This window comes from Elephas maximus, chromosome 3, assembly GCF_024166365.1.
Source record: "Elephas maximus indicus isolate mEleMax1 chromosome 3, mEleMax1 primary haplotype, whole genome shotgun sequence".
In the NCBI taxonomy this organism is placed as follows: Eukaryota; Metazoa; Chordata; class Mammalia; order Proboscidea; family Elephantidae; genus Elephas; species Elephas maximus.
Window position 1 is genome coordinate 133,050,271 of NC_064821.1, and position 23,565 is coordinate 133,073,835.

General features: G+C 34.3%; 1 protein-coding gene across 5 annotated transcripts in view; it reads right to left on the reverse strand.

The window, feature by feature from the left end:
• Window positions 1-1,287: 1,287 nt before the first annotated feature.
• TTLL7 (tubulin tyrosine ligase like 7) overlaps window positions 1,288-23,565 on the reverse strand; it is a 245,482-nt gene continuing 223,204 nt past the window's right edge. For all 5 annotated transcript variants that reach the window (XM_049879618.1, XM_049879617.1, XM_049879616.1 and 2 more), the window contains 3 exons: window positions 20,037-20,197; window positions 12,686-12,859; window positions 1,288-4,754 (listed from right to left, as the gene is read on the reverse strand). In XM_049879618.1, coding sequence (XP_049735575.1) covers window positions 4,634-4,754; window positions 12,686-12,859; window positions 20,037-20,197 — 456 coding nt within the window. In that variant the 3' untranslated portion in view covers window positions 1,288-4,633. The remainder of the gene's footprint in view (window positions 4,755-12,685; window positions 12,860-20,036; window positions 20,198-23,565) is intronic.

The window sequence follows — 23,565 nt, forward strand, 5'->3', positions numbered from 1 at the left end:
AGTCATGTTAGCAAATGTACTGCTTTCAAGCTAATCCTCAAACCCAGAATCTTCAGAAAATTCATTAACATTCCAATGTTTTAGCATGTACAGTCGTTACTGTATGGACCGACTGGTCTCAGGCCCAAGCATCGTCAATGTCGGCCTTTGGAAAGGAAATATCAGCATTATCTATTTTTATAAGCTAAGCCATCCTACTAATTTAGAAAATATTACTGTATTGAATGAAGTCTTCACCAATAACTTTCAAGTTAGTAGGTGGGGATAAAATGAAAGCTTTACATAACTTTCCTCAGCTAATATAGCCCAGGTAATGCAGAATATGTTACCTGAATAATTTTCCTTCCTTTCCTAATATACCATACACCCATTTCTGGCGAGGCAAAAAACCACACACACAAAAAAAGCAGCAATCTTAAAAGTATGCAAAAATTTTAAAATATCAACTTCTGGTTGCAAAACTGTTATTTGTAGCCACATATCTTGGTTCTTACGGATTGAGACAATGTTTTTTAGTCACAGAGACTTGAGCTTGGTTCTTAAAAAAATCTCAGACAAATTGAACTTGATCCAATGATATGTTTTATCTAAGTTTTATTGTTGCTGAGGCAAAGATACAAAATGATAAAAGGAAAGGAAAACCAATGTTTAAAAGACAAGATTTCTCTTTTCTTGGCTTTGTCCATGCAAAGATCAAAACTCCAAAGGGAACTTAAGAATTAAAAAAAAAAAAAGACAGAGCAGGATAAAAAATAAAATTTTGATCATTAATATATTAATAAATTTTTTATTTCTTCATAAGTCAATTACCAGCTCAAAATATTTAGATAATGAACACAGCCCTTAAAAACTTGAGTTTTTAAATTTAAAGAGAAAAGTAAATTTAAAAAATTGTATCATCAGGTCTCACAGGAACACAACTAATTTTATAGTTGCACTTTTTATTGTTTAATCCTCAGAACCAAGTCAACTAAGGCTCAAAATATATATTAGCATTACATAACAGAAAAGGAAATTATTTTCTGTCATTCTTGAGGTATTTGCTATTATTTTAAAAGAACATACATTTAAGAATGAAGCAACACTTTATAGAAAACTAGAAATAATGGAGTTGATGCAACTATCAATTTTTTGGTATTTTGAAAAGGTCAAGTAATGTGTATGCTTAGATTCAAAGAGTATGTCTAAATGGAATGACTTTGACATGCTAAAGAAGAAATAATTTGGATTAATTTACATTAAAACATGTGAAGTTTCAAGTCAGATAACACTTATACTTTTCAAATTATAAAGAATTACAATGAAATCCTTTGACAGAATCCACTATGATCTAGTTGTGTGTAACTATTAGATAAAAAGAAAAAAAAGGCTGATTATTTTGTTGGTTTAGTTTGGTTTGGTTGTAGTTTTAGGTAAGAGGAACTGGTGGAAACTATTTGTGTATTTAGACATATGAAAAAGTTTGTGTAGATCTTTGTGTCTTATATATAACAGAGTACTATGGCTATTCAGCTATGTTATAGGCAGAAGTCTTCATTGCCATGTCCATATTCAATCCCTTTATTACCTCATTTCTATATATTCAAGGTAAGTGAAGTGCAATTTGATGCTAGTAATAGTAGTCAAAATATGAATCACAGTAGTTCCTTCAACAAATTACATAAAGCAATTGTTAACTAATCTACAATCCTGGGTATTAGATTAAAGCGAAAACTAATTTGCAGTCTCATACTATGTCCTTAGGTGATGATTTAAAATAAAAAGTTTGCTTCTTATATGATTCTGGAAATCATTCTAATGTTATACAGTTCTGAAAAGCATTCCAACCTAGATTTACAGAAAAAATTATTTTCTATAACAAACTGAAAACATGCTTTCATTGTAAGTAAACCAAATTTCCTTATTAAAAGACCCTGGTAAGAATGAGTAGCTTCTGGAATTTTTCAGATAAAGCTATTTTCTCTCCTAAAGGAAAGAGTCAGACCCGTACTATCTCTTGTCCTGATACATTTTAACCCTATGAATAAAATATTTATAATAAGAAGAAATATTTTATACCTCTAAAACCTACGTATGGCCTCTAGAGACTTCCATGTTTTATTACTGTGTCTTCTCTTCTTAGTTGGTCATTAGGGAATAAGCACTCCATCAGCCAGTCCATGGCATACCACATAGTACATATAAATGAGGACATGGCTTTAGTCACAACTTCATCATATCAAACTAAAACTAGATCAGTATAAATAAGCAAATGCGGACAACAAAATTCTAGTACTCAGAATAAGGCCAGACTTAAGTAGCTAGAAAAATGAAATGTAGTAGTCATCAATTAGTTGAGTAGTTTCATACATTTACTCTTGTTTCTTAGGTGTTTTGTTTTTCTTTATTATTTGGGGTAAAGAGATTTCTCCCCATGTTGCACCTTCTTAATTTTTGTTGTAAATAAAACATGAAAAACTAGGGACAGAGGTTCCTAAAGTATTCACTCTGGCAAAATAAGTAACCACTTGTGATTTAAACTAATGCAACTGAGTGCTCAACAAACTGGGTTGGTATCAATATTCGCTGTTGGTGTTAGGTGCTCTCAAGTCAATTTTCAACTCACAGTGACCCCCTATGACAGAGAAGAACTGACCTCTATGGTTTTCTAGGCTGTAATCTTTATAGGAGCAGACTGCCAAGTCTTTTTCCTGTGGAGTCTTCGGTTGAGTTCAAAGCACCAGCCTTTCAGTTATCAGCCAAGTGCTACCAGACACTTTAAAGTTGTGTCTTATCCATGGCCAAATCATGAATTTTAAAGAAAAATGAATAAAAATATTACACTGGAAGCCTTGCTTGTTGATCAAAATCTTAGAATGATTTTGTAATGTCCCAATTTTTACATTATTTATTCTAAGAAATCTACAACATATTTAAAGAATTCACAAAAGGGAGTCAGAGCTAACTGTAATTTTCTTCATCCCTGATATCCTTATCCTCCTTTGCCACAAAGACAATAGTAAATTCTTCTTTGGGATGCTTTCAGCAAGGAAAAGTATCAACTAGAATCTGGATGATAGGTAGTCATAAAGTATCAAGTAGGTAGCAATAATTTAGTGAACAAACTATTTTAGCCTAACATAGCCTCCAAATATGGCTCTAAAAGCAAAATACAGCTGACTTAGAACTTTGGGTTGCCAATTACCCCGCATGTGAATTAAACCAGACCAGTTTGCTTCTCTAAGTTCTTCTTCTGCTTTGGGACCATTTCTTGGATTTACTGGAAATTGCTTTCAGTGTAGTAAATAGAGGTAAAAATCGCTGAGCTTTGCAAATAATTTGCATCTGTGAGAAAGTAAAACTGTTGGGGAAACAAATGTAAATGAACTGCTAAAAGTTAAATTAATTGTACTTTCTTAGGATTTCAATATCAAAATCCTGTTTGTATTTTTATGGAAAACTGAAAGCTCACTTACTATTTTTGATACTGTAAGCAAGAGAAAGAAGTAAACTAATATGAAGCTTATACAATAACTTTGGTCACGAAGAAAACTTGATACTCTGATTTAAAAAATTCCTCAAGGTTACACGGATAACTAGCACTATCTAGTAATCAGAATCTTCTGTTCACAATCATTTAGATTATTTTCTATGGTGCAGTGTGAAACTACTGTATTAGACCTTGCAATGTGAGTTGCCCTCAAAACTGAGACACTTGTTCAGTAAGTGTGAAACATTATCCTGTAACACCAAGATGAATTTAAAATGTTAGGTCTTCTGCAGAACAGAAGAAATTGTATTTGACCATATGTACTCACTGAAGATATATACTTTCCAAATAAAAATGGCTGGTATGAGACACAAAAATCATATAGAAATAATTTGTCATTACCGTAATTTTTGTTCCTTGTATGACTCCCAATGAAAAGTAAAAATAAAATCTAGTTTGTGTTGTATTTTTAACCCAATAGGTTGTCTTTCATTTTAGAGCATAATATGATGTTACTAGATCCTTACTGAAAATGTACATTATTACAAGTAGCTAAATTTTGACATAGAGGAGTAAAGATGTTGGAGAATCAGACTGGGATTTTTATAGTACTTTATAGTGTGCTATAGAAATAATAAACCCATTTTATACATAATCCTATGATCAAGCAACATCAGGCTTCTAAATCTTTTTTTTTTTTCCATTTTAAAAGGCTACCATTATAAGTGAATTAATAAGGTATTATACTATTAATGTTTCTTTAAGTCAAAAGGCATGTTACCTAGAAAATAATTTAACACTGTAATGGGATCTTCAAGGTCAATTGTGTTTATATACTCTGCAACAAAAATAACATTTCTAGTAGGAAGAAATTAATTATAAACCTAGCAAATTCTAGACATTCACGTATTTGTGTAAACAATTTTAACATGGTTTATTACATTTCCAGAAAGGTTAAATCTTATATTCAGTTTTCAGCTAATTCTTTGTTCATATATTATAATAAATATATAAGTTATTTGAGTGCCTGTATGTATATATTTTCACATATATATGTCATATATACATAAGACAGCACTTAATGGTCACTTTCTTTGCATGTTTAACTTGGAAAACAAAATGAATTGCCATTATGCATAACCCATAGTGATCTTCTTTTCTGTTTCATAAGTGCCCATATCGGGGCGTAAACAAAACATTGGAGCGGGTCATTCCAGGTGAAGTGTATTTCCAGTTATAGGTTGGTGTTCTCATGAAGAATTGTGTACTTCCTGGTAATAAATACCTAAAAATGACAGTAAAAAAAAAAAAAGCTTTTAACAAACAAGTTAGCATTAACATCTCTCACTGAAAGGGTTATGGTATTAGTAATTTACATATCCTACATGAGAAAAGATATTATCAGAACAATGCAATCCACATAAAAATTTTCCTCCACCAGAAGTGGGGTCATAGAATCTCACTCAAAGGGTTGAATACAGATGAACCATTTAATACTAATATCCTGAGACATCCCAAAAAGAGCCATTAAACTCAAATCTATGCAACTTTATGTGGCTGATGATAATTTGAAATTCATCATTAATACCTGTAAATAATTTGTGGAGCCAGCCAATGTTTCTTAAAAACATGTGATATGAGAATTTGGCTACCCATAATAAGAGTAATTTGTTTCAGGGATGTTGGAATCACTGATTATAATTCAATAATATTTCATTGATGTATTATGATTGTAAGTAATCTAAAAGAAAAAGTTGAAGATTCATAACCGGATTATAAATTTTATATTCTTAGTTCACATGGTGGTTATGATTTCACATCACTATAAGCAACAAACATGCTTACAGACTGCAGATAACCCTTGCTGCCAACTGATTTTTCCAGATTTTAAAAAGATAATATACCGCATACAGTATATATTATGTAACACCCCCATTAGGATCTCAGGGCAGCATCCTGTAAACAAATCATTAATATTTCTACAGCAAAATGTATGAATATTCACACCAACCAGGATAGACTATAAATAACTTCATGTCAATTCAGATCACATTTGCTAATAAATGCTGTTACTTTTTTATTTTATTTTATTTTTTTACATTTTCAGAATTTGGGAACTAGGAGTTGTACACAAGAAGTTGTGGGCCTGTATAATCAACCCGTTTTCCTATGGAAAAGTCTTAAGTAACATTAGCTCAGTTCAATCTATATGTCCAGAGAGAAATGGTTAAGGAAACCCTCATGAGCAAATGCAAATAAATATTACCATTAAAAGTGTTAGCTCCAGTAATGATAAGGACATGATACAAAGTTAGGTCAAAGATACTTACGAGGAATTTCCAAGAACATAAGTAGCAACAAAAAAGGATTTATGATTAGCAGTTGTTTTGGAAAAATAAACAATGGTAGAGCATCAAATCTTTTATTTTCTTCACTTTTAATTAGAATTCTCCAGCATCAGTATTACACTTCCACAGATATACAAAGAAATTGAAGGCCAAGGGCACTGTCCTATACAAGTTACTTGTTCTACACTAAATAGTATTGATGACTACTATACCTCTATATTGATGACTACTATACTGGTAGCATAGTGGCTAAGAGCTACAGCTGCTAACCAAAAGGTCAGTGGTTCAGACCTACCAGGCGCTCCTTGGAAACCGTATGGGGCAGTTCTACTCTGTCCTATAGGGTCGCTATGAGTCGGAATCAACTCAACGGCAGCGGAACGGGTTTTATATCTCTATAAAAAATCACCAAACTAAACCTGTGGCCATCGAGTCAATTCCGACTCATAAACCATGGGAAAATTACATTTATTGTTGTTATGTGAATGTTATAGAAAGCATAATAAGTCCTTATAATCAAATTGCATATAGCAGTCAGATTAAAATGGCAGATTTTCCATAATACCCATAAATATCATTTCATCATGAATTATCTTATAATATCCTTTAAATCTATTTTTAATATCACAAACTATAAATAATCGTTCAAATCATTAAGTTAATAGAGCAGTAAAATAATATACAACAAAGTAAGTTAAATCAAAACTGCATAATGGGTGATGAATAATGAAACAACTGATTTCTCACATCACAGATTATATAAATTATTTTCTTAATATGACTTGGGTAATTTATATGGATTAATTATTATGTCAAGAGCTGATGTAGTCATGATGATTAATCTGATTTCTTCTGCCATGAAAAGGCTACCCATCCTATCTAGGGCTAAGGTACAAAAGAAAATGATGTGTTTGATCAAAACCCATTATTTTGTATTAGTTGCAAGTTCCTCTACCTTCTGTGGAAAATGCATTATGATTATACTGACAATTATCATAATACATAATAATTTCTACCAACTTTCGTTCAAGGAATTTCCAAGCAATAATCGCTATTGTCATTACAATAACATTCACATATTCTCTGAGTTAAAGATCCCCATTTGACAGATGAAAGAATAAAAGCACAAAGTCCAGGACCATAGCTAACGTATTCTACATTATTTAACAAATACTTAAATTGTGTTTTTTTATGTGCCCCAGAACATTCTGATTTCTTTACAAGTATTAACTCATTGAGTTCTCACAATTCTATACAGTAGGTATTACTGTTAGCTCCATTTTACAGATGAAAAAACTGAGGAATGTGTTGTGTACTGTCAAGTCGATTCCAACTGATAGTAACAAACCCATGTGATAAGAGTAGAACTGCCCCATAGGGTTTCCTGGGCTGCAGTCTTTACAGTAGCAGTTTGACAGGTCTTTTCTCTCATGGAGCCACTGAGTAGGTTCAAACCACTGACCTTTCAGTGAGCAGCCAAGCACTTCACCACTGCATCACCAAGGCTCCTTAAACTGAGGAATACAGGGGTCAAATAACTTGCCCATATGGTCACATAGCTAGTAAGTGGCAGAGCCAGGATTCAAATTCATGCACACTAGCTCCAGAGTCAGTAGTCCTAACCACTAGACTATATTATTGCTGCTGTATATAAATCCCAATTTTAAAAGTAAAGGATACAAGTATTACATTTTTTTTCAGAAATATAAAGTATAAAATAATGTAGAAAGTAGAAAACTATTATAGATTCTACAAACCTAAACTTTTTAATAGAAGCAGCAAAGGCTAAATTGAAACTCCTTTTAAGATTTAAAAAGAAAAAGAGGTTCAGTATGAACTAAAAAAAGCATCTGAAATCACACTGAAAGAAAGACCTTTCTTCCTTAAAGCAAGGGCTGTGGGATATTTTAAAGCATTACAGGTAAGCACAATGGATTATTTGCCTTAATATCTCCATTAATATCTCTTGGGAGGAACCACACTAGCTAAACATCAAAGATTATTTTTGAAATATTCTTTGCAATGAAGTTAAATACAATTTGATTTTTTTAGCAGAAAGGATTTCTCTAGGAACTGAATTCATAGACTGTATCTAAACAGTTTGTGTAAAGCACCAAAAAATGTGAGAAGTTTACAGTTTTATTTTTATCCTAGCTTGCTCTTGATATGCAAAAATAGCTAACTCATAGCTAACGTGTCAGGGAGAAATACCTCAGACTATCCTATCTCCATTCTCTTCACACACATACCCTCACCTCTCATCTCTGACTCTGGGTATACACATCTTCGTCCATCCATCACATAGATGTAAAACATGCATTTTTCTAATTCTCGATTGGTGTAGAACTGGTTGGTCTATCATGTAACAACTTTTCTGTATCTTCTTTCTCTAATACTTTGTTTAGGGTTTTTGTATCTATGTTTAGGAGTGAGATTGAGCTCTCATTTTTCTTTGCCATAATGTGCTGGTCAGGGTTGGTATCAAAGTGATCATGGCCTCAAAAAAAACAAGTTGCAGAGTGGTTCCTTCCTTTTCTATTCTCTGAATTGGTTTATATACAATTGTTAGAATTGGCTGGTGGAAGTCATGTGAACCTGGAGTTTTCTTTCGGGGAGGAGGGAGGAGGGAGGCTTTTAATTATTGGCTCAATTTCTTCAATTGTTATGACTATTTAGGACTTTTTATTTCTTCTTGTCACTACGTGTTTTTATAGACATTTGTTAACTTCATCTAAATCATGAAATTTATCAGCATGAAATTGTTCATAATATTCTATTATCAACAGTTTAACAATTGTAGGATCTGTAGTAACGTTTCCCTTTTTGTTCTTGATGTTAATTATTTGTGCATTTTCTTTTATGTTCATGATCAGTCTGACAGTTGTAATCAGTTTTGTTAGTCTTTTCAAAAACCCACTTTTGGCTGTGTTGATTTGTATTATTTGTATTATTTATGTCATTAATTTCTGCTCTCACTGTTATTTCTTTTTTATGTTTTCTTTGGTTTTATTTTATTGTCACTTTCTCACTTTTCAAGATGGTTACTTATTTAATTTTTACTTTTCCTCCTTCCTGATATATTAATTTAAGCCTATAATTATCCTTACAATATTGATTTACAAGTTTTTATTTATAACATTTTTGTTATCATTCAGCTCAAAATATTTTCTTACGTCCATTACGCTTTCTTCTTTGACTTATGGGCTTTTTAAAAGTGTATTTCTTAATTTTCCAAAGTATGGATTTTTTGGTTAAATTTTATTATTGTTTTCTAGCTTCCTGGCATTATGGTCAGAAAAAAATACAAGATTCCAATCTGAGATTTTTTTGTTTGTTTGTTTTATTAGTCCACTATTTGATTTCTGTGAAAGTTCCTACTGGGCTTGGTGTACAGTATTCTGAAGTTCTTGGAGTCATTTCTATATAAGACAATGAAGTCTATTAATCAAATTGTTAAAATTTTTCTGTATCTTTACTGATACTTTTTCTGAAATATGTATATTAAAATATCTTTTTTCTCTATTTTTCTTATAGTTCTATCAACTTTTGCTTTGCAAAACATCTGGAACATTGTTTCTCCTAGGAATCTGGGGTGTTTACCAAGGCCCATGTCTTGGCAGGCCGTGGACTCAGACTTTTTCCCCTAGGCCCATGAAGCTGTCAATAACACCACTCGGCACCAACAAGTACTCACTAACAAGTACATTTTTAACTCTGATGTCATCAAGCAAATGTTTTGGTATTTTGTCCAGTTTTTCAGGTTGTCATCAGAGAGAGGATTTGTCCAAATACCTAGTGCCCTATTACCAAAAGTAGAAGTTCTAACACTGAAGTTTTTAAAAATGACTTTAGGCATGAAATTCTTTGTGAAATGAGTTCATGTGGAAGCTTAGTATATGAAAGATAGAAACACAGAGCTGCAGAGGCTGAAAAGTGCTTGGAGATCTCAAAGCTTCCCACGTATCCCTAGTTACAGTGAAAGGCTGAGCTGGTCCAAAGAACTCTAGTATGCTGGGGTTTTATTCATATATATATTTCTAATTGACCATTTGGGCTTATATATTAATTTTGTTTGCTTAGTTATTATCAGTCCTACCTCTGAGAAATGGTTTTTCACCTGGTGTGCCTACTAAATTTTCTGAGACTGCAAGGTTGAAGGCTACTGTTTTCATCTATTAGATGCCATACACTCTTTAAACCCTCTTAAGATACAGTCCATAGATCTTTGGACAAGATAAACATGCCCCATAAACCCGACTGATGTAGCTGTATTTTCTTCTCTTTTAATTTTACAGAAAATTAGCCAAAGATGTGTCTCCTGGTTTCTATGAGGTATACCTCATGAATTAAATTGATAGATCTATTAATAAATATTAAATTAAGTGACTTCTGTATATGAAGTAAAATGCTATAGGTTCCCCTACTTATCTATAAGGGGAAGAACATATGGCCACTTTGTCCGTGTTTTAAATTAATGTGACCTTGACTTGGGTTTTAATGCTGGATGTTAGGGGAAAATGTTTCTTTCCTTCCCCTCCTTGTATTTCCATGCAGAAGAACTTCCACTATGTAAACTTTCTGACCTCCTACCAGAAGTGAATTACCTGATTTGTGAGTTTAAAAGAAGGAATCAGGTATGTATGTCTCAGAGCCTTTCCCTTTTTGGATCTGCCTATCTGCAAGGATACCTGTTACCATCAAGTCAATTCCGACTCATATTGACCCTATAGGACAGGGTAGAGCTGCCCTGTGGGATTTCCAAGAAGCAGCTGGTAGATTCGAACTGCCGAACTTCTGGTTAACAGCTGAGCTCTTAATCACTGCACCACCAGGGATAATGCATTCTTATTTGCTTTTCTGCCAATGCTAAATGAACTAGACCTTACGAAGGGTAGTGGTACTGGGAGGTCTGGGTTGGTCCAGCTCTGCTGCTGACTGCGTGGGTAAGTTTACTTCTGAAGTTTAATATTAGAAAACTCATGTGGCTCACCTTTACTCCATGTCCCCCAATCTAGGATTTATCAGTAATGAGGCTACATTTTGATGATCATCTCTGTCTGAGTCCTGCATTTTTCTCTCAAATGATTCAGAGCTCGGGTAGGAAAGAAGAGTATATTTCCTGACACCCCACCCCCACCCCAAGGTGTTTATAATCACAGTACTGGGGTTGTACTGGGCATTTATCAGAAATCCAGAACTCAAGATTCAAAGGTCAGGAATCATATCTCTTCTGGCTGCCAGGAGGAAAGAAAATAAAATGGCCTGAAGGAATTAACTTCTTCCTCCAGAGCAACCAGAAAGACATCCTATTCGCCTGCCCACCACAGCTACACAATCCCTTAACAGAAGTTGGGCTATGAAATTTGGAGTTGTAGGGGTGACATTAGAGAATCTGAAATCATTCTTCCTAGACTCAAATGTAAGGTTTTCTTGGCCATGTTCCCAGAAAAGAAAAGAAGGCTCTCCATTTATGTGTTGTAATGTCCCCAAAATGGCTATCCATCTTTGAAATAATATGAAAATACTAATGAAAGTTATGTTTTATTTCAATAACTTGCTTCAGTCAAACCATTAAAACTGTAGAATATAACTTTGATATCTACATATTTTAAGTGTTAAGGCTAACTTTACCTCTATCACTGTTGTGACCAATCAGCTTCTGTTTCCAGGAGGAGAGTTAAAATAGATTAAAGGTCCTGCAACCATACAATGACAACATCCAAGAGGAACAAAGATTTAAAATACATCTCTTGATAATTTTTTGTGAAAAATACTGTGAACCATTCTGCTATTGTAGGTCACTTTTGTAGTTAGTTAACTTTATTATACTACCTAGATCTTTTGAATAAACAGATCAATTTTCTAGGTGCTTCAAAAAGAAAATCCAAGCTACAGTGATTCCATTTTCCACTTGTTTATTATGTTGAATCCTATAATTTTGTCACTTATTTTCTCAAAGCCATGGCTTAAATAACCAAAACCCAACCCACTGCCATCAAGTCAATTCCAACTCATACTGACCCTACAGAATGGAGTAGAACTGCCCCATAGGGTTTCCAAGTGTGTAAATCTTTATGGAAGCAGACTGCCAGATCTTACTCCCACGGAGTGGCTGGTGGATTTGAACCGCAGACCTATTGGTTAGCAGCTGAGGGCTTTAACCACTGCACTACCAGGGCTCCTTAGCCACAGGTTACCATCTTCTATTTTGAGTAGTACTCCAACTTACACTTATTAAAAATAATGCCACATATTCACCTTTAATTCTAATGGACACTAACTACACTTGCCTTGAAAAATGCTAAAATGTACTTTGTGTATTTTTGCAACTTAAAAACATTACTTGTCATGCTTTTTGAAAACTACCTATTTTAACTGGATGATATTTGTGGAACTCAATTTTTAAATAGAACTTGACAAAAGTCAGCACCTACAGATTTATTTGGAGATGAGGAGATAGCAGAGTGCTACTGAAGAATAGAAAATAAAGCATTTCCCCAGCTATAACAGGCTCAAGCATAAATGTTTAAATATCCTCACTGGGGGAAAAAAGGTTAAACTTATTATCATGTTTTTGGATACTTTTACTTGGCTTTTGAAAGCAAAGCAACGTAAGCCAAATAATCTCATTTTCATGTAAATTATTTCTATTTCTATTACTGTTAGATTTGTGATTACTGTCCTTGTTCATTTCTTTAAAGTTACAACTGTGCTAATTAAAAATATTTTGTAGATAATAGCAGGTATGAATTTTCAGTCTTTAACTTTTCCTCTAGCTGTGTATGCAAAAAGAAACTCTCCATTTTGAACTGCATTCTGGCATTGCTTTATATAAGACTCACAGGGGCTAAGAAATATACACGAGTACCTGGAATTACCCAAGTCAGGACCCATGCCTGAGAGTGATCCTCTTGTGTCAGTTGCATATTTGTAAACCACTAGCAGGCACTGTTTACAAAGCTCAACAAGGCGCTGGCAACACTGGAGCTGCAGAGGAGACACCACCTCCTGGCTTTTACTGAATATACTCTCCCAAGAGGACCTGTTGGCATGGAAACAGACATGACCTCATAGTTATTAAAAATGGCAACTGGCTATGTCACAAAGCTATAAGGGAAAATAGAAATGACCTCATGCATTTGAAGTAACTACAAATGGTTGAAAGATATATGATTAATGCAAATTAGGAAATTAATCTTTATATTAAAAAAACACAATATCTAATTCACGTATTATTTGTCTTTAAAGCCTTTAATGCTACCAACTATGGGTAGTTAACAGGATGGATTCTCAACATCTCCTAAAAAATGGAGTTACTCTATATCAAAGTATTTGCAAAATACTCAGCTAATTTCTCAAAAGTTAGGTATTATAAGAATTTAAGTTTTGAAAGAAGCTACATTTACCTTTATATCAGTAACGATCCTGAAAAAAGAATTAAAAAGTTGCTGCAACTTAATTTGTGGCTTCACTGTAGCAGAACAGTTCAGGTTAACCTCTTGATTTTGAGCATCAATTTCAGAACACTTTCAGGCGTAATTATGTCCATGATACCCCTAGAATGCAGGTTTTATACTCTGGAGGTCATGCTATCTCAACAAGCACTGCCCTGCTGGAATCCAAAAGACAGTGTCCTCCCTTCAGCACACTCAGCTTATTCCAAACAGGTGGTAGCGCATTCTTGCTCTTGCTCTTTCTCTCTCTCTCCATATACACATATTTAAAAAAAAAAAAAAATTTACAATCATAGACCAGATCAGGAAACACTTCATCACCCTCACCATCCCCACTAGAAAAAGACGGACAGACAGAAAGACAGACTTATTTCCTTAGTGTAAATGAAACTCTTTTAAATCTCAAGGGGAAAGTTTGGTTTGAAACTTGGTGATGGTTCAAGTCTCATTTTACATAAACCAATTCACTTAACCCTCAGAGAGAAAAGAGTAGATTTGGAGAAAGAAAAAAAAGATTAAGGAAAATATTTGCTTGAAGAAATGTACTTCCCAAAGGGAAATTCAAAGAGTCCGTTTTCAACCCTCCGTGGATATTTGATATCTTTGGAATTTTTGCAAATGCTTTAGAAACTCAAAAAGTTTTCTTTCTTTTTTTTTTTTTTTGTAGAGAGGCAGCTATTTATTCTTTCAAGGGAAACATGGATCTAAAAAGACAGCATGTGATCAGTGAATGATGGATTTTCTTAAAGGGAATAATATCAAATGAACAGATTGAAACAAAGTTTCTCCTGTGTTCTGAGATATTCAGGTCTAAATATAATATTGTTTTTATTATCAACAAAAGAGTAAATATTATCATTCAAGAAATAGAAATGTGCTCGTTAAATTAACTCTAAAATAAAATTTAAATTATCATTAAATATCAGAAAAAAATACATACACATACACACACACACACACACGGAGCCCTGGTGCCATAGCGGTTAAGAGCTCAGCTGCTAACCAAAAAGTTGGCAGCTTGAATCCACCTTAGAAACCCTATAGGGCAGTCCTATTCTGTCCTATAGAGTTGCTATGAGTAGAAATCAACAATTTTGTTGTATACATATATGTGTGTGTGCATGTACACCTAATTTGATCAAGAAAAATATTGAAGAATATAAATTAGAGAGTATGCTTATAAGTACTTTAATATGTCTTATTCTAGCAGGCCCTAGATGTCTGAGCCCAGAAGAAAAATTTCATATACATATAAATACACACACAAAATATTCTGTGTTCTGACTGCCTAGAACTCTTCCTCATCTCTCCACTGGCATACTGAGTATGTCTACAAAAGTCTACCCCATCCTCCTCAATTTGGATATATTTGTATTTAATCCTTTGCAGCCATTTGATTAGATCCCACTATCAAGTCACTGACATGCTGGTAACTTTAATTTGAAGAGTAGAGAGAGAAAATGAACAAATAAGGAAGAAAGATAAAAATGCTCCTTCTATAACACTCTAATTTGATGTAACTTTCTGAATAATATATGAGTTATAATGTGACCAGTTTTGGCATCTCATTCTCTTATTCTTTCTTAAATATTTAAAATAATCCTATAAAATCAAGGTCCTATACATAATTTTTCGTGTGTATGTTTTTATCCACTGGCCAAAGACCACATTCTACTCTATTAATCCACATCTAAGTGTCAGTATACCAAAACCCCTCTTAAGAAAAAAGAAAATGGACAGGACCTGTTTTGTTTGGTGCCTGGCCAATGGTACCCCATCTGCACAAGGGAAGCCTATCCTTCAAACCGAATGTATCAGACTTGCCCCCACCTCTTGCTGCCACCTAGCATAAAAAAAGTAGATATGAAATGCCTCTGTAATACTACAGTATCTTAATTTTCAATACTACCAACACAAAATCAAAAGAAAAACAAATGAAGGGACATAAAAATACTTAAAAATGGTACTGCCTTTAACAAAAAGCCCAAGGTCTCACTTGCTTGACTTCTGAATCTAAATTCCAAGGAAATGGTAGGGCCAAAAGCCATGAATTCTAATTATTCAGAGAAATATGAAAAGGAAATGATTTTAAATACAGTTTTAGTAATATAATGATAAGATATAGAATAATAAATACCTCTGACAACAAAAAGGAGTTATTAATGAAATCCAGAGTCTTGAAAAGCCTCATAAGACCAAAAAACCAAACCTGTTGCCTTGGGTCTAGTCTGACTTATAGCTACCCTATAGGACAGAGTAGAACTGCCCCACAGGGTTTCCAAGGAGCAGGTGGTATTTGAACTGCTGACCTTTTGGTTAGCAGCCAAAGTTCTTAACCACTGTGCCACCAGAGCTCCAAAAAGCCTCGTATTATCCAGTAATCCAATATTTCTCACCTCCTTTCCCATCTAAACATTTAATAAAAAAGCATTTATCTGAAAAGCAAAACTGATTCATTCTTTTCCTCTTCTCTGGTAGAAGTCCTAATGGGTGACTGAATGGCCCAAAGTAAAGTAGGAGAAAGGAAGGTAAAAAATCTGGACAATATACCAACAATAATCAATAACAGAAAGATTAATGAGCTGATAAGTACACAAGCCAATTCTAACTCATGTCAACCCTGTCGGACAGAGTAGAACTGCCCCATAGAATTTCCAAGGAGTGGCTGGTGGATTCGAACTGCTGAACTTTTGGTTAGCAGCCAAGCTCTTAAGCACTGGGCCAAGAACTAATTAGCTCCAAGAACTAATGCCAGCATATTTAGTAGAAGGTTACATAAGAACAGTAAGATTTATATCATTTGAAGTAGTCTTCGTGTTTTTCATACTTTTCAAATAGACATAATTCAGCCTAGAAGAAGACTGCTGCCTTAGACTGTTCCTTAAAGTTTCGTCTTGCCCTGAAATTCTTCAAAAGAAAAGCTTTTACATAACTTGTTTCCACAGGGAAATACTTTCTCCTCTTTGGGAGTTACATATCAGGGCTTTGAACGGAGAGGGGACTTTTCCAAACTGTATATGCATTACTTCTTCCATACCACCCCCACCTCCTTCTCCTTACCCTACCTGGCAAACTCCTATTCTTCCTTCAAGTCTCAGCTGAAATGCGATTTCCCATGCCTACCTCTCCTGAGCTCTCAAGCCTGAGTTTGGGTCCTATAGCACCCTATAGTTCTCCTATCCCAGTGAAACATGGTGGATTATTTTTATTCATGAAAATTCCAAGAGCCAGTCTCCTGAAGAGAACACAGTCAGAATGTGGGGCCTGATAACAGTTCCAGGAGCTGCATGTGATAAAACGGTCACTGAGCATGTGCTTCAGTAGTTTGGAAAAGGATCAGAGAGAGAGTGTTTTCTGTTTGATGCATTAGTAAAACCCCTGGGTTGATGGTAGGAAAATCTACCACAAAGATCTTCATTACTTTTTGATGTTTCTGGAGGCACATGGGTGGGTGGGTGGGTGGGGGCAATGAATTTTGTTTGTTTGTTTATATTGGGGGTGTTGACAGGCAGAGGCAGGAATTAAGGTGGCCCAGAGTTATATGAATTTTTTGCAAGATTTTACACCTACCTTTGAAAGATAGCTGCATTTTATGTTAAACTCGTTCTTTTAGAACTGAGATAAGAATAGCTTTTACCTTGATAAAGGTATATACTGGCACAGTGGTTAAACTCTACAGCTGCTAACCAAAGGTCAGCAGTTTGAATCCACCAGCCGCTTCTTGGGAGTCCTATGGGGCAGTTCTACTCTGTCATATAGGGTCACTATAAATTGGAACTGATTCCACGACAACGGGTTTTTAGGAGTATCTGGAGCCCTGATGGCATAATGGTTAAAAGCTCAGCAGCTAACCAAAAGGTTGGCAGTTTGAATCCACCAGCTGCTCATTGGAAACCCTATGGGACGGTTTTACTCAGCTCTATAGGGCCGCTGTGAATTGGAATCGACTTGACAACAACAGTTTGGTTTTGGTTTAAGGAGTATATATTGAATACACATGGTCCAAAGGATAAAGTAGTACTATTCTGGGTCCAAACTGAGAACCAAACACATACAATAGTATGTGCCTTCACTAAAATAAAGAAGTCAAAGAAAGTCATTTGTAAAGCTTCGAAATAAAATTTGGTATCAAACTCACCGCTAAAAGCCAAATTTTTAAATGAATGGATAGAAGGTGAAGATAAAATTGGACTCAAAGCTCCTCCTGTTCCACCTGTCCAAATCAATGGTAAAATTGATTTGGGGGGAGTCAGTAAAGCTTAGAGTTAAGAGCTTAGACTCTTGACTCAGGCTGCCTGTATTTAAATCCAAGTTCATCCAATTAATGTGAGAACTTGGGCAAGTTATATACTTTCTTTATGCTTCAAGTTCCAAATCTGTGAAATGAGGACATCAATAATAATTTACTTGAAATACTGTTGTGGGGATTATAAGACTATTTGAGTATGTAGAACAGTGTTAAGAACTTAGTAAGCCTTCAAAAAATGTTTTATACTCACATTATTGTTCATAGCTGCCATCATGTCAGTTCCAACTCATGGCAACCCCATGTGTGCAGAGTAGAACTACTCCATAGAGTTTTAAAGGCTGTGCCCTTTCAGACACAGATCACCAGGCCTGTGCCCCTGGGTGGGTTCAAACCTCCAACCTTTTGGCTATAGCAGAGTGCTTAACTGCACCACGCAGGGACTTCTATTACTAACATTACCAAGTAGTGATAGATACCACCAGAGAAATCTGTGAAGAGTATTGTACCAGGGAAAGAAGAGAATTCCGAATAGACCAAGTAAAAAGTTCAGGGAAAAGGAACTCTGAAAAAAAAAAAACCAAAACCTTGCCATCGAAGCAAGGAAATATCACTTTAAGGACATCTTTAGGGTCTGGCATTGGAGATTACCCACAGACTCAAAGTCAACAGCACTAATTTCAGTAGCAGACTATCTCACTACTTTCCATGATGGAGAATAGCTGGCATTCAGAAGTAGCATTCAAACCAGAGGATCAACAAGCAGAAAAAACAGTCCAATTATAAGTTCAGACTAGGAGAACTTTTAAGATACAGGCATCAACTAAGAGGCGATGGAGTCCAGTTCAAATGTTTCACTTAAATCTCTGTGGAAAGGATTTATAAGCAAGGCTATTCTTAGATTTCTTTACAGCCCTGAATCCTCCCTATTGGTTAATGGCAGTTGAATTACACACACACACACACATAAATGGTGGTGAGAATGAGTTTGCAAATGGTATGAATGATCCAACAGCAAGTGACTGAAATATTTAAATAGAAGAAACTCAGAGATCTTTTCAGACCAGAATAGTCTTTGTTATGTTTTACAAAAGAGATGATTATAGTCTTTGCCTTTACGTAGGATTTAAATAATATAGAAGGGGTTGGAGGGACAGGGTTGTGAAACGCAACCCAATCAGTTAATCAATAGCATTAGAGCTTGGAGGAAGCAAAAGACAAATTTTTAAGATATTTGGAAAAAAACGAGTTTGTTTTCTGGAGCAGAGTTCAAGTAGGAGAGTAATGTGGGAGAAGACTGGAGAAATCAAAAAGAATCAGCATATTAGGGAGCCTTGTATCTCTAGTAAGAAGTTTAAACTTTAAGGATAAGTAAGGGTCGCTATGAGTCGGAATCGACTCGACGGCACTGGGTTTGGTTTTTTGTTTAAGGGGAATCACTACAGATGTTAGAAAATGACCCTGACAGTAAGGTGGATATGGAAAACAAAGAATTGGGGGCAAAAAATGCCTAGAAATCTATTAAAAAGCTCTTCTTGTCTGAAATACCAAAACCTCTTTTGTAATGATTACTTTTTTATAGATCTTATTTTGTCTACTAGACACAGTAGAGCTTATTGGTTGAAGTATGAACTCTGGGGCCAGCCTATGTGATTTCAAATCCCAGTTCCGCTAGTTCCTTGGTAAGGAACCCATTTGTGCCTCAGTTTTCTCATATATAAAATGGAGAAAATAATAGAACCTGAGGATGAAATTACTTAATACATGTAATGTGCTTAGAACAATTCCTGGCACACAGTAAGTAGGGCAGAATAAGCTATTACCATTTTTAAGTTTCTTAAAGGCAGGATCAGTATCAGATTCATCTCTTATCCCCAAACCTGTCTAATACAGTAGTATTTGGTAATTGTTGAAAGAATGAAAGAAAAACAATCTAGAGTAGCTGTACTGGGAGTGTGATGGAAGAATTAATAGGATTTGTCAGATGATCAAATAAAGACAGTGAGGGAGAAAGAAGGAAGTTGCAGATGTCATTGAGATATCAAACCCATATGACTGGGAGATTAAAGGAATCAGGAAGCAAAACCACTTCTAAATAAAAGGGGGGGATGTTTGCTTTCATATTTGAGGCTAAAATGACTATGTGTCAAAACAGCTTTGGTAGGACTAGAACTCTAGAGAGAAGCAGTAGTATAACCATAATTTTGAAAGTCTGCTACATAAAGGCAACAGTAAAAGAGCCTTAAGGATACTGGTTTGTAATTGAGATTTTTCATTTATTAAGATTACCTTTTCTCCACTGAATTCAAATAAGTTAGGTGGTGGTGTCTTCATATTCATCATCTCACCTAAAGTAGCCTAATTGCTATAATTTATAGTTAAGTACTAAAACTACATGCAGTAAAATATCCATGATTTAAAAGATCATTAAAGAAATTCACCATTCTTATTGGGCTATCTCTATAAATAAATAGTAAAATATTAAACATGACAATAATAAAAGATGAATTAGAACTTACCCTGAATCACAGAAACAGTTCCACAGTCCCTGGCCATGACTCCATAGTAAACGATTAAAAACTCGATTGAAAATTCGATATAAATTTAATTCATCAACATCAGGTACCCTCCAGATGCGTGGAAGAACAGCACGAATACTTGTTCTCACTATATCCAAAACCTAATAGAAAAACCAAAGTACTTCAAAATCTAGGTATGTGTGTATTTAAAATTCAAAGATGAATATATTTATATATACATATAGATATATGTGTATATATACACATATATTTGTGTGTATATATATATAATATATAGCAATTAAACAAGGGTACCATATTTTTATGCAAATAACACACATCTTCTGCATTTGTTTGCCTCTCTCCCCCACAAGGCACCTTCACAAGTGCCGCCATGCCAATCCGCTTCCACGTTGCTGTAAAAAAATTAGCATAGCACACTTATGAAAATACTTCATGTGTTGGGGAGGGGGCAAACAAATGAAGAAGACATGCATTACCTGCATAAAAATTCAGTATTCAATAGACCCTTCCATTTATGAAACTTTGGTATATGACAGAAGTGGCAAGTCAGACCACTGAAGTAAGAAAGAGCTGTTCGATAAATGGAGATTTAAAAACTAGTAATCTTTATGGAAAAAATGAAGTTGAATCCTGTCTTCACTCAACTAACAAAAGTCTAGAGGGAATAAGGTCTTAAATGTCAAAAATGAACCTTCAAAAATCTTAGCACAAAATATGAGTAAATATTTTTTAGACTTTTGTCAGAAAAAAGTTACTCAGGTTACAAAAAAATGGACTGCAAAAGATCAATAAATTTTGATTATATTAAAATTAAGAACTTCTAGTCATCAAAAGCTACCATAAAGAAAATGAAAAACCAAGTTACAAATTGGGAAAATATATTCAAAATAAATACTTCCAACAAAAGGTTAATATCAAGAATATATAAACACCCACAGCTAACATCATACTCAATGGTGAAAGATTGAAAGTTTTTCCTTTAAGATCAGGAATAGGACAAGGATGCTTGCTTTCACCACTGATATTCAACATTGTACTAGAAGTTCTAGCCAGAGCACTTAGACAAGAAAAAGAAATAAAAAGCATCCAAATCAAAAAGAAAGAAGTAAAACTATATCTATTCACAGATGACACGATCCTGTATGTAGAAAATCCCAAAGATTACATAAGAAAGGTATTAGGGCTAATAAAATAATTCAGCAAAAATTTCAAGGTAAAAGATCAACAAACAAAAATCAGTTGTGTTTCTATACTTCAGCAATGAATAATCTGAAACGGAAATTGAGAAAATTCCATTTACAGTAGTGTCTAAAAGAAAATAATATCTAGGAATAAATTTAATCAAAAAGATGAAAAATTTATACACTGAAAGCTATAAAATATTGCTGAAAAATATTAAAAGAGACCTAAATAAATGGAGTAGTTATACTGATAGTTCAGTGGTAGAATTCCCTGCCATGCAGGAGATCTGGGTTTGATTCCTAACCAATGCACCTCAGGCACAGCGACCACCTGTCAGTGGAGGCTTGTGCTTTGCTATGATGCTGAACAGGCTTCAGTGGAGCTTCCAGCTAAGACATACTAGGAAGGAAGACCTAGCAATCAACTTCCAAAAATTAACCAACAGAAATCCTATGGATCACAATGGTCTGATGTGCAACCAATCATGGGGATGGTGCAGGACTGGGCAGGATTTCATTCCATTGTGCATGAGATTGCCACGAGTCAAGGGCAGATTCAGCCACAGTTAATAACAACAAATAAATGAGAAGATATCTTTTGTTCATTGATTGGGAGACTTAATATTGTTAAGATATAAATACTACCCAAAATGATCTACAGGTTCAATGCAATCCCTATTGAGAGGGTATCAGGATTAATTCAGTCTGGACAACTGAAATCCTAGAGATCCCAAAAAAGAAATTATAAACACAAAAAAAGGTACTTTGTCTAATTCACATGTATTTAACATTCATGTAATACAAGTATTTTTAATCAAAACCTTAAAAAATAAAAAAAAAGTTATTCTAATTTCAGTTCACCAAAGTATATTTTTCACTCTTTTTTTTTTTTTTTGGTACTTAATTAAGAGAACTCCCTATAAATATGAGAGTAAAAGATACAGAGAGAAAAAGACAATTCTAATATAAAGGTTGAGTGAAAATACAATTTTTCTCAACAGGCACAAAACATATAAGGAATTGGAAGCAGATGGAATAAGAATAATTTGTTTCTCTTCACAACCTCAGCAATGTTTAAAGAAGTGATATTAGTTATCTCTGATCAAGGCAAATTTACAATAAACGATGGGGTAAAAATCAATTCAGTAAAAAAAAAAATTTTTTTCAAAATAACATTTTATTTATAGAAGAATACCCAACTATCTGAAATATCAACCTGTTCCAGCTCCCCTTCTGTGACAAGGGAGCAGTCATGCAAACCGTACAATAGTTCAGGGATGTGTCAGTTTAAGGGAAGGGGAGTGAGGAGGGATAATGCATTCTGTAATAAAGCAGCTTGTGAAAAAATTGCCCCGGAAAAGCTCATTATTACAGATAATGAGTGCTTAATTATAAAGAAAGATTTAAAATTTTTTAACATGAATTATTCACCATAATACTGATAGAATATGCATATCAGACATTAATTCATACCTTTTATTTTTTTATAATTTTCATTTAAGATATTAATTTAACTATATTTCTGGATGTAGAATGCAGTACTGAGGACTGATATGATACAAAAATCAACACTAGCAGTAAATGATAAATTTAAATCATTTCTCAATTTTCTTTTCTACTTAACGTCAATGTGTTAGTGAGTAATAACAAACCAAAAGTCATAATGCAGGAAGAAAAGAATAAAAAAGTAGCCAACATAATCCATAATTGGTTCCAAGAATAAATATGAGTTCTATGCAATAAGTAAAATCAAAAAGAATTCTTGATTTTACTGAGAATTTTAACATTACCTTAAGATAATCAGTTTTCATGTTCTATTATTAAATATTCAATTTTAAAGTGATAAATCACTGAAGATTATGGTGTATTCATTCCTTTTTAAATATACTTCCTTGGTAAAATGCATGTAATTTACAAGAACCAGAGAAAAGGATGTACTGGTTACCTGCTCTGTGCCTAACACTGTGCTAGGTATATCACTTAGAGGAGACTCCCTTGGGCCACCACTCTATGTATTTTATTTTATTTTTTTTAATTTTTATTGTGCTTTAAGTGAAAGTTTACAAATCAAGTCAGGCTCTCATACAAAAATTTATATACACCTTGCTATATACTCCTAGTTGCTCTCCCCCTAATGAGACAGCACAGTCCTTCTTTTCACTCTCTATTTTCGTGTCCATTCGGCTAGCTTCTGACCCTCTCTGCCCTCTTATCTCCCATCTAGACAGGAGCTTACCACATAGTCTTATTTGTCTACTTGATCCAAGAAGCTCACCCCTCACCAGTATCATTTTCTATCCCACAGTCCAGTCCAATTCCTGTCT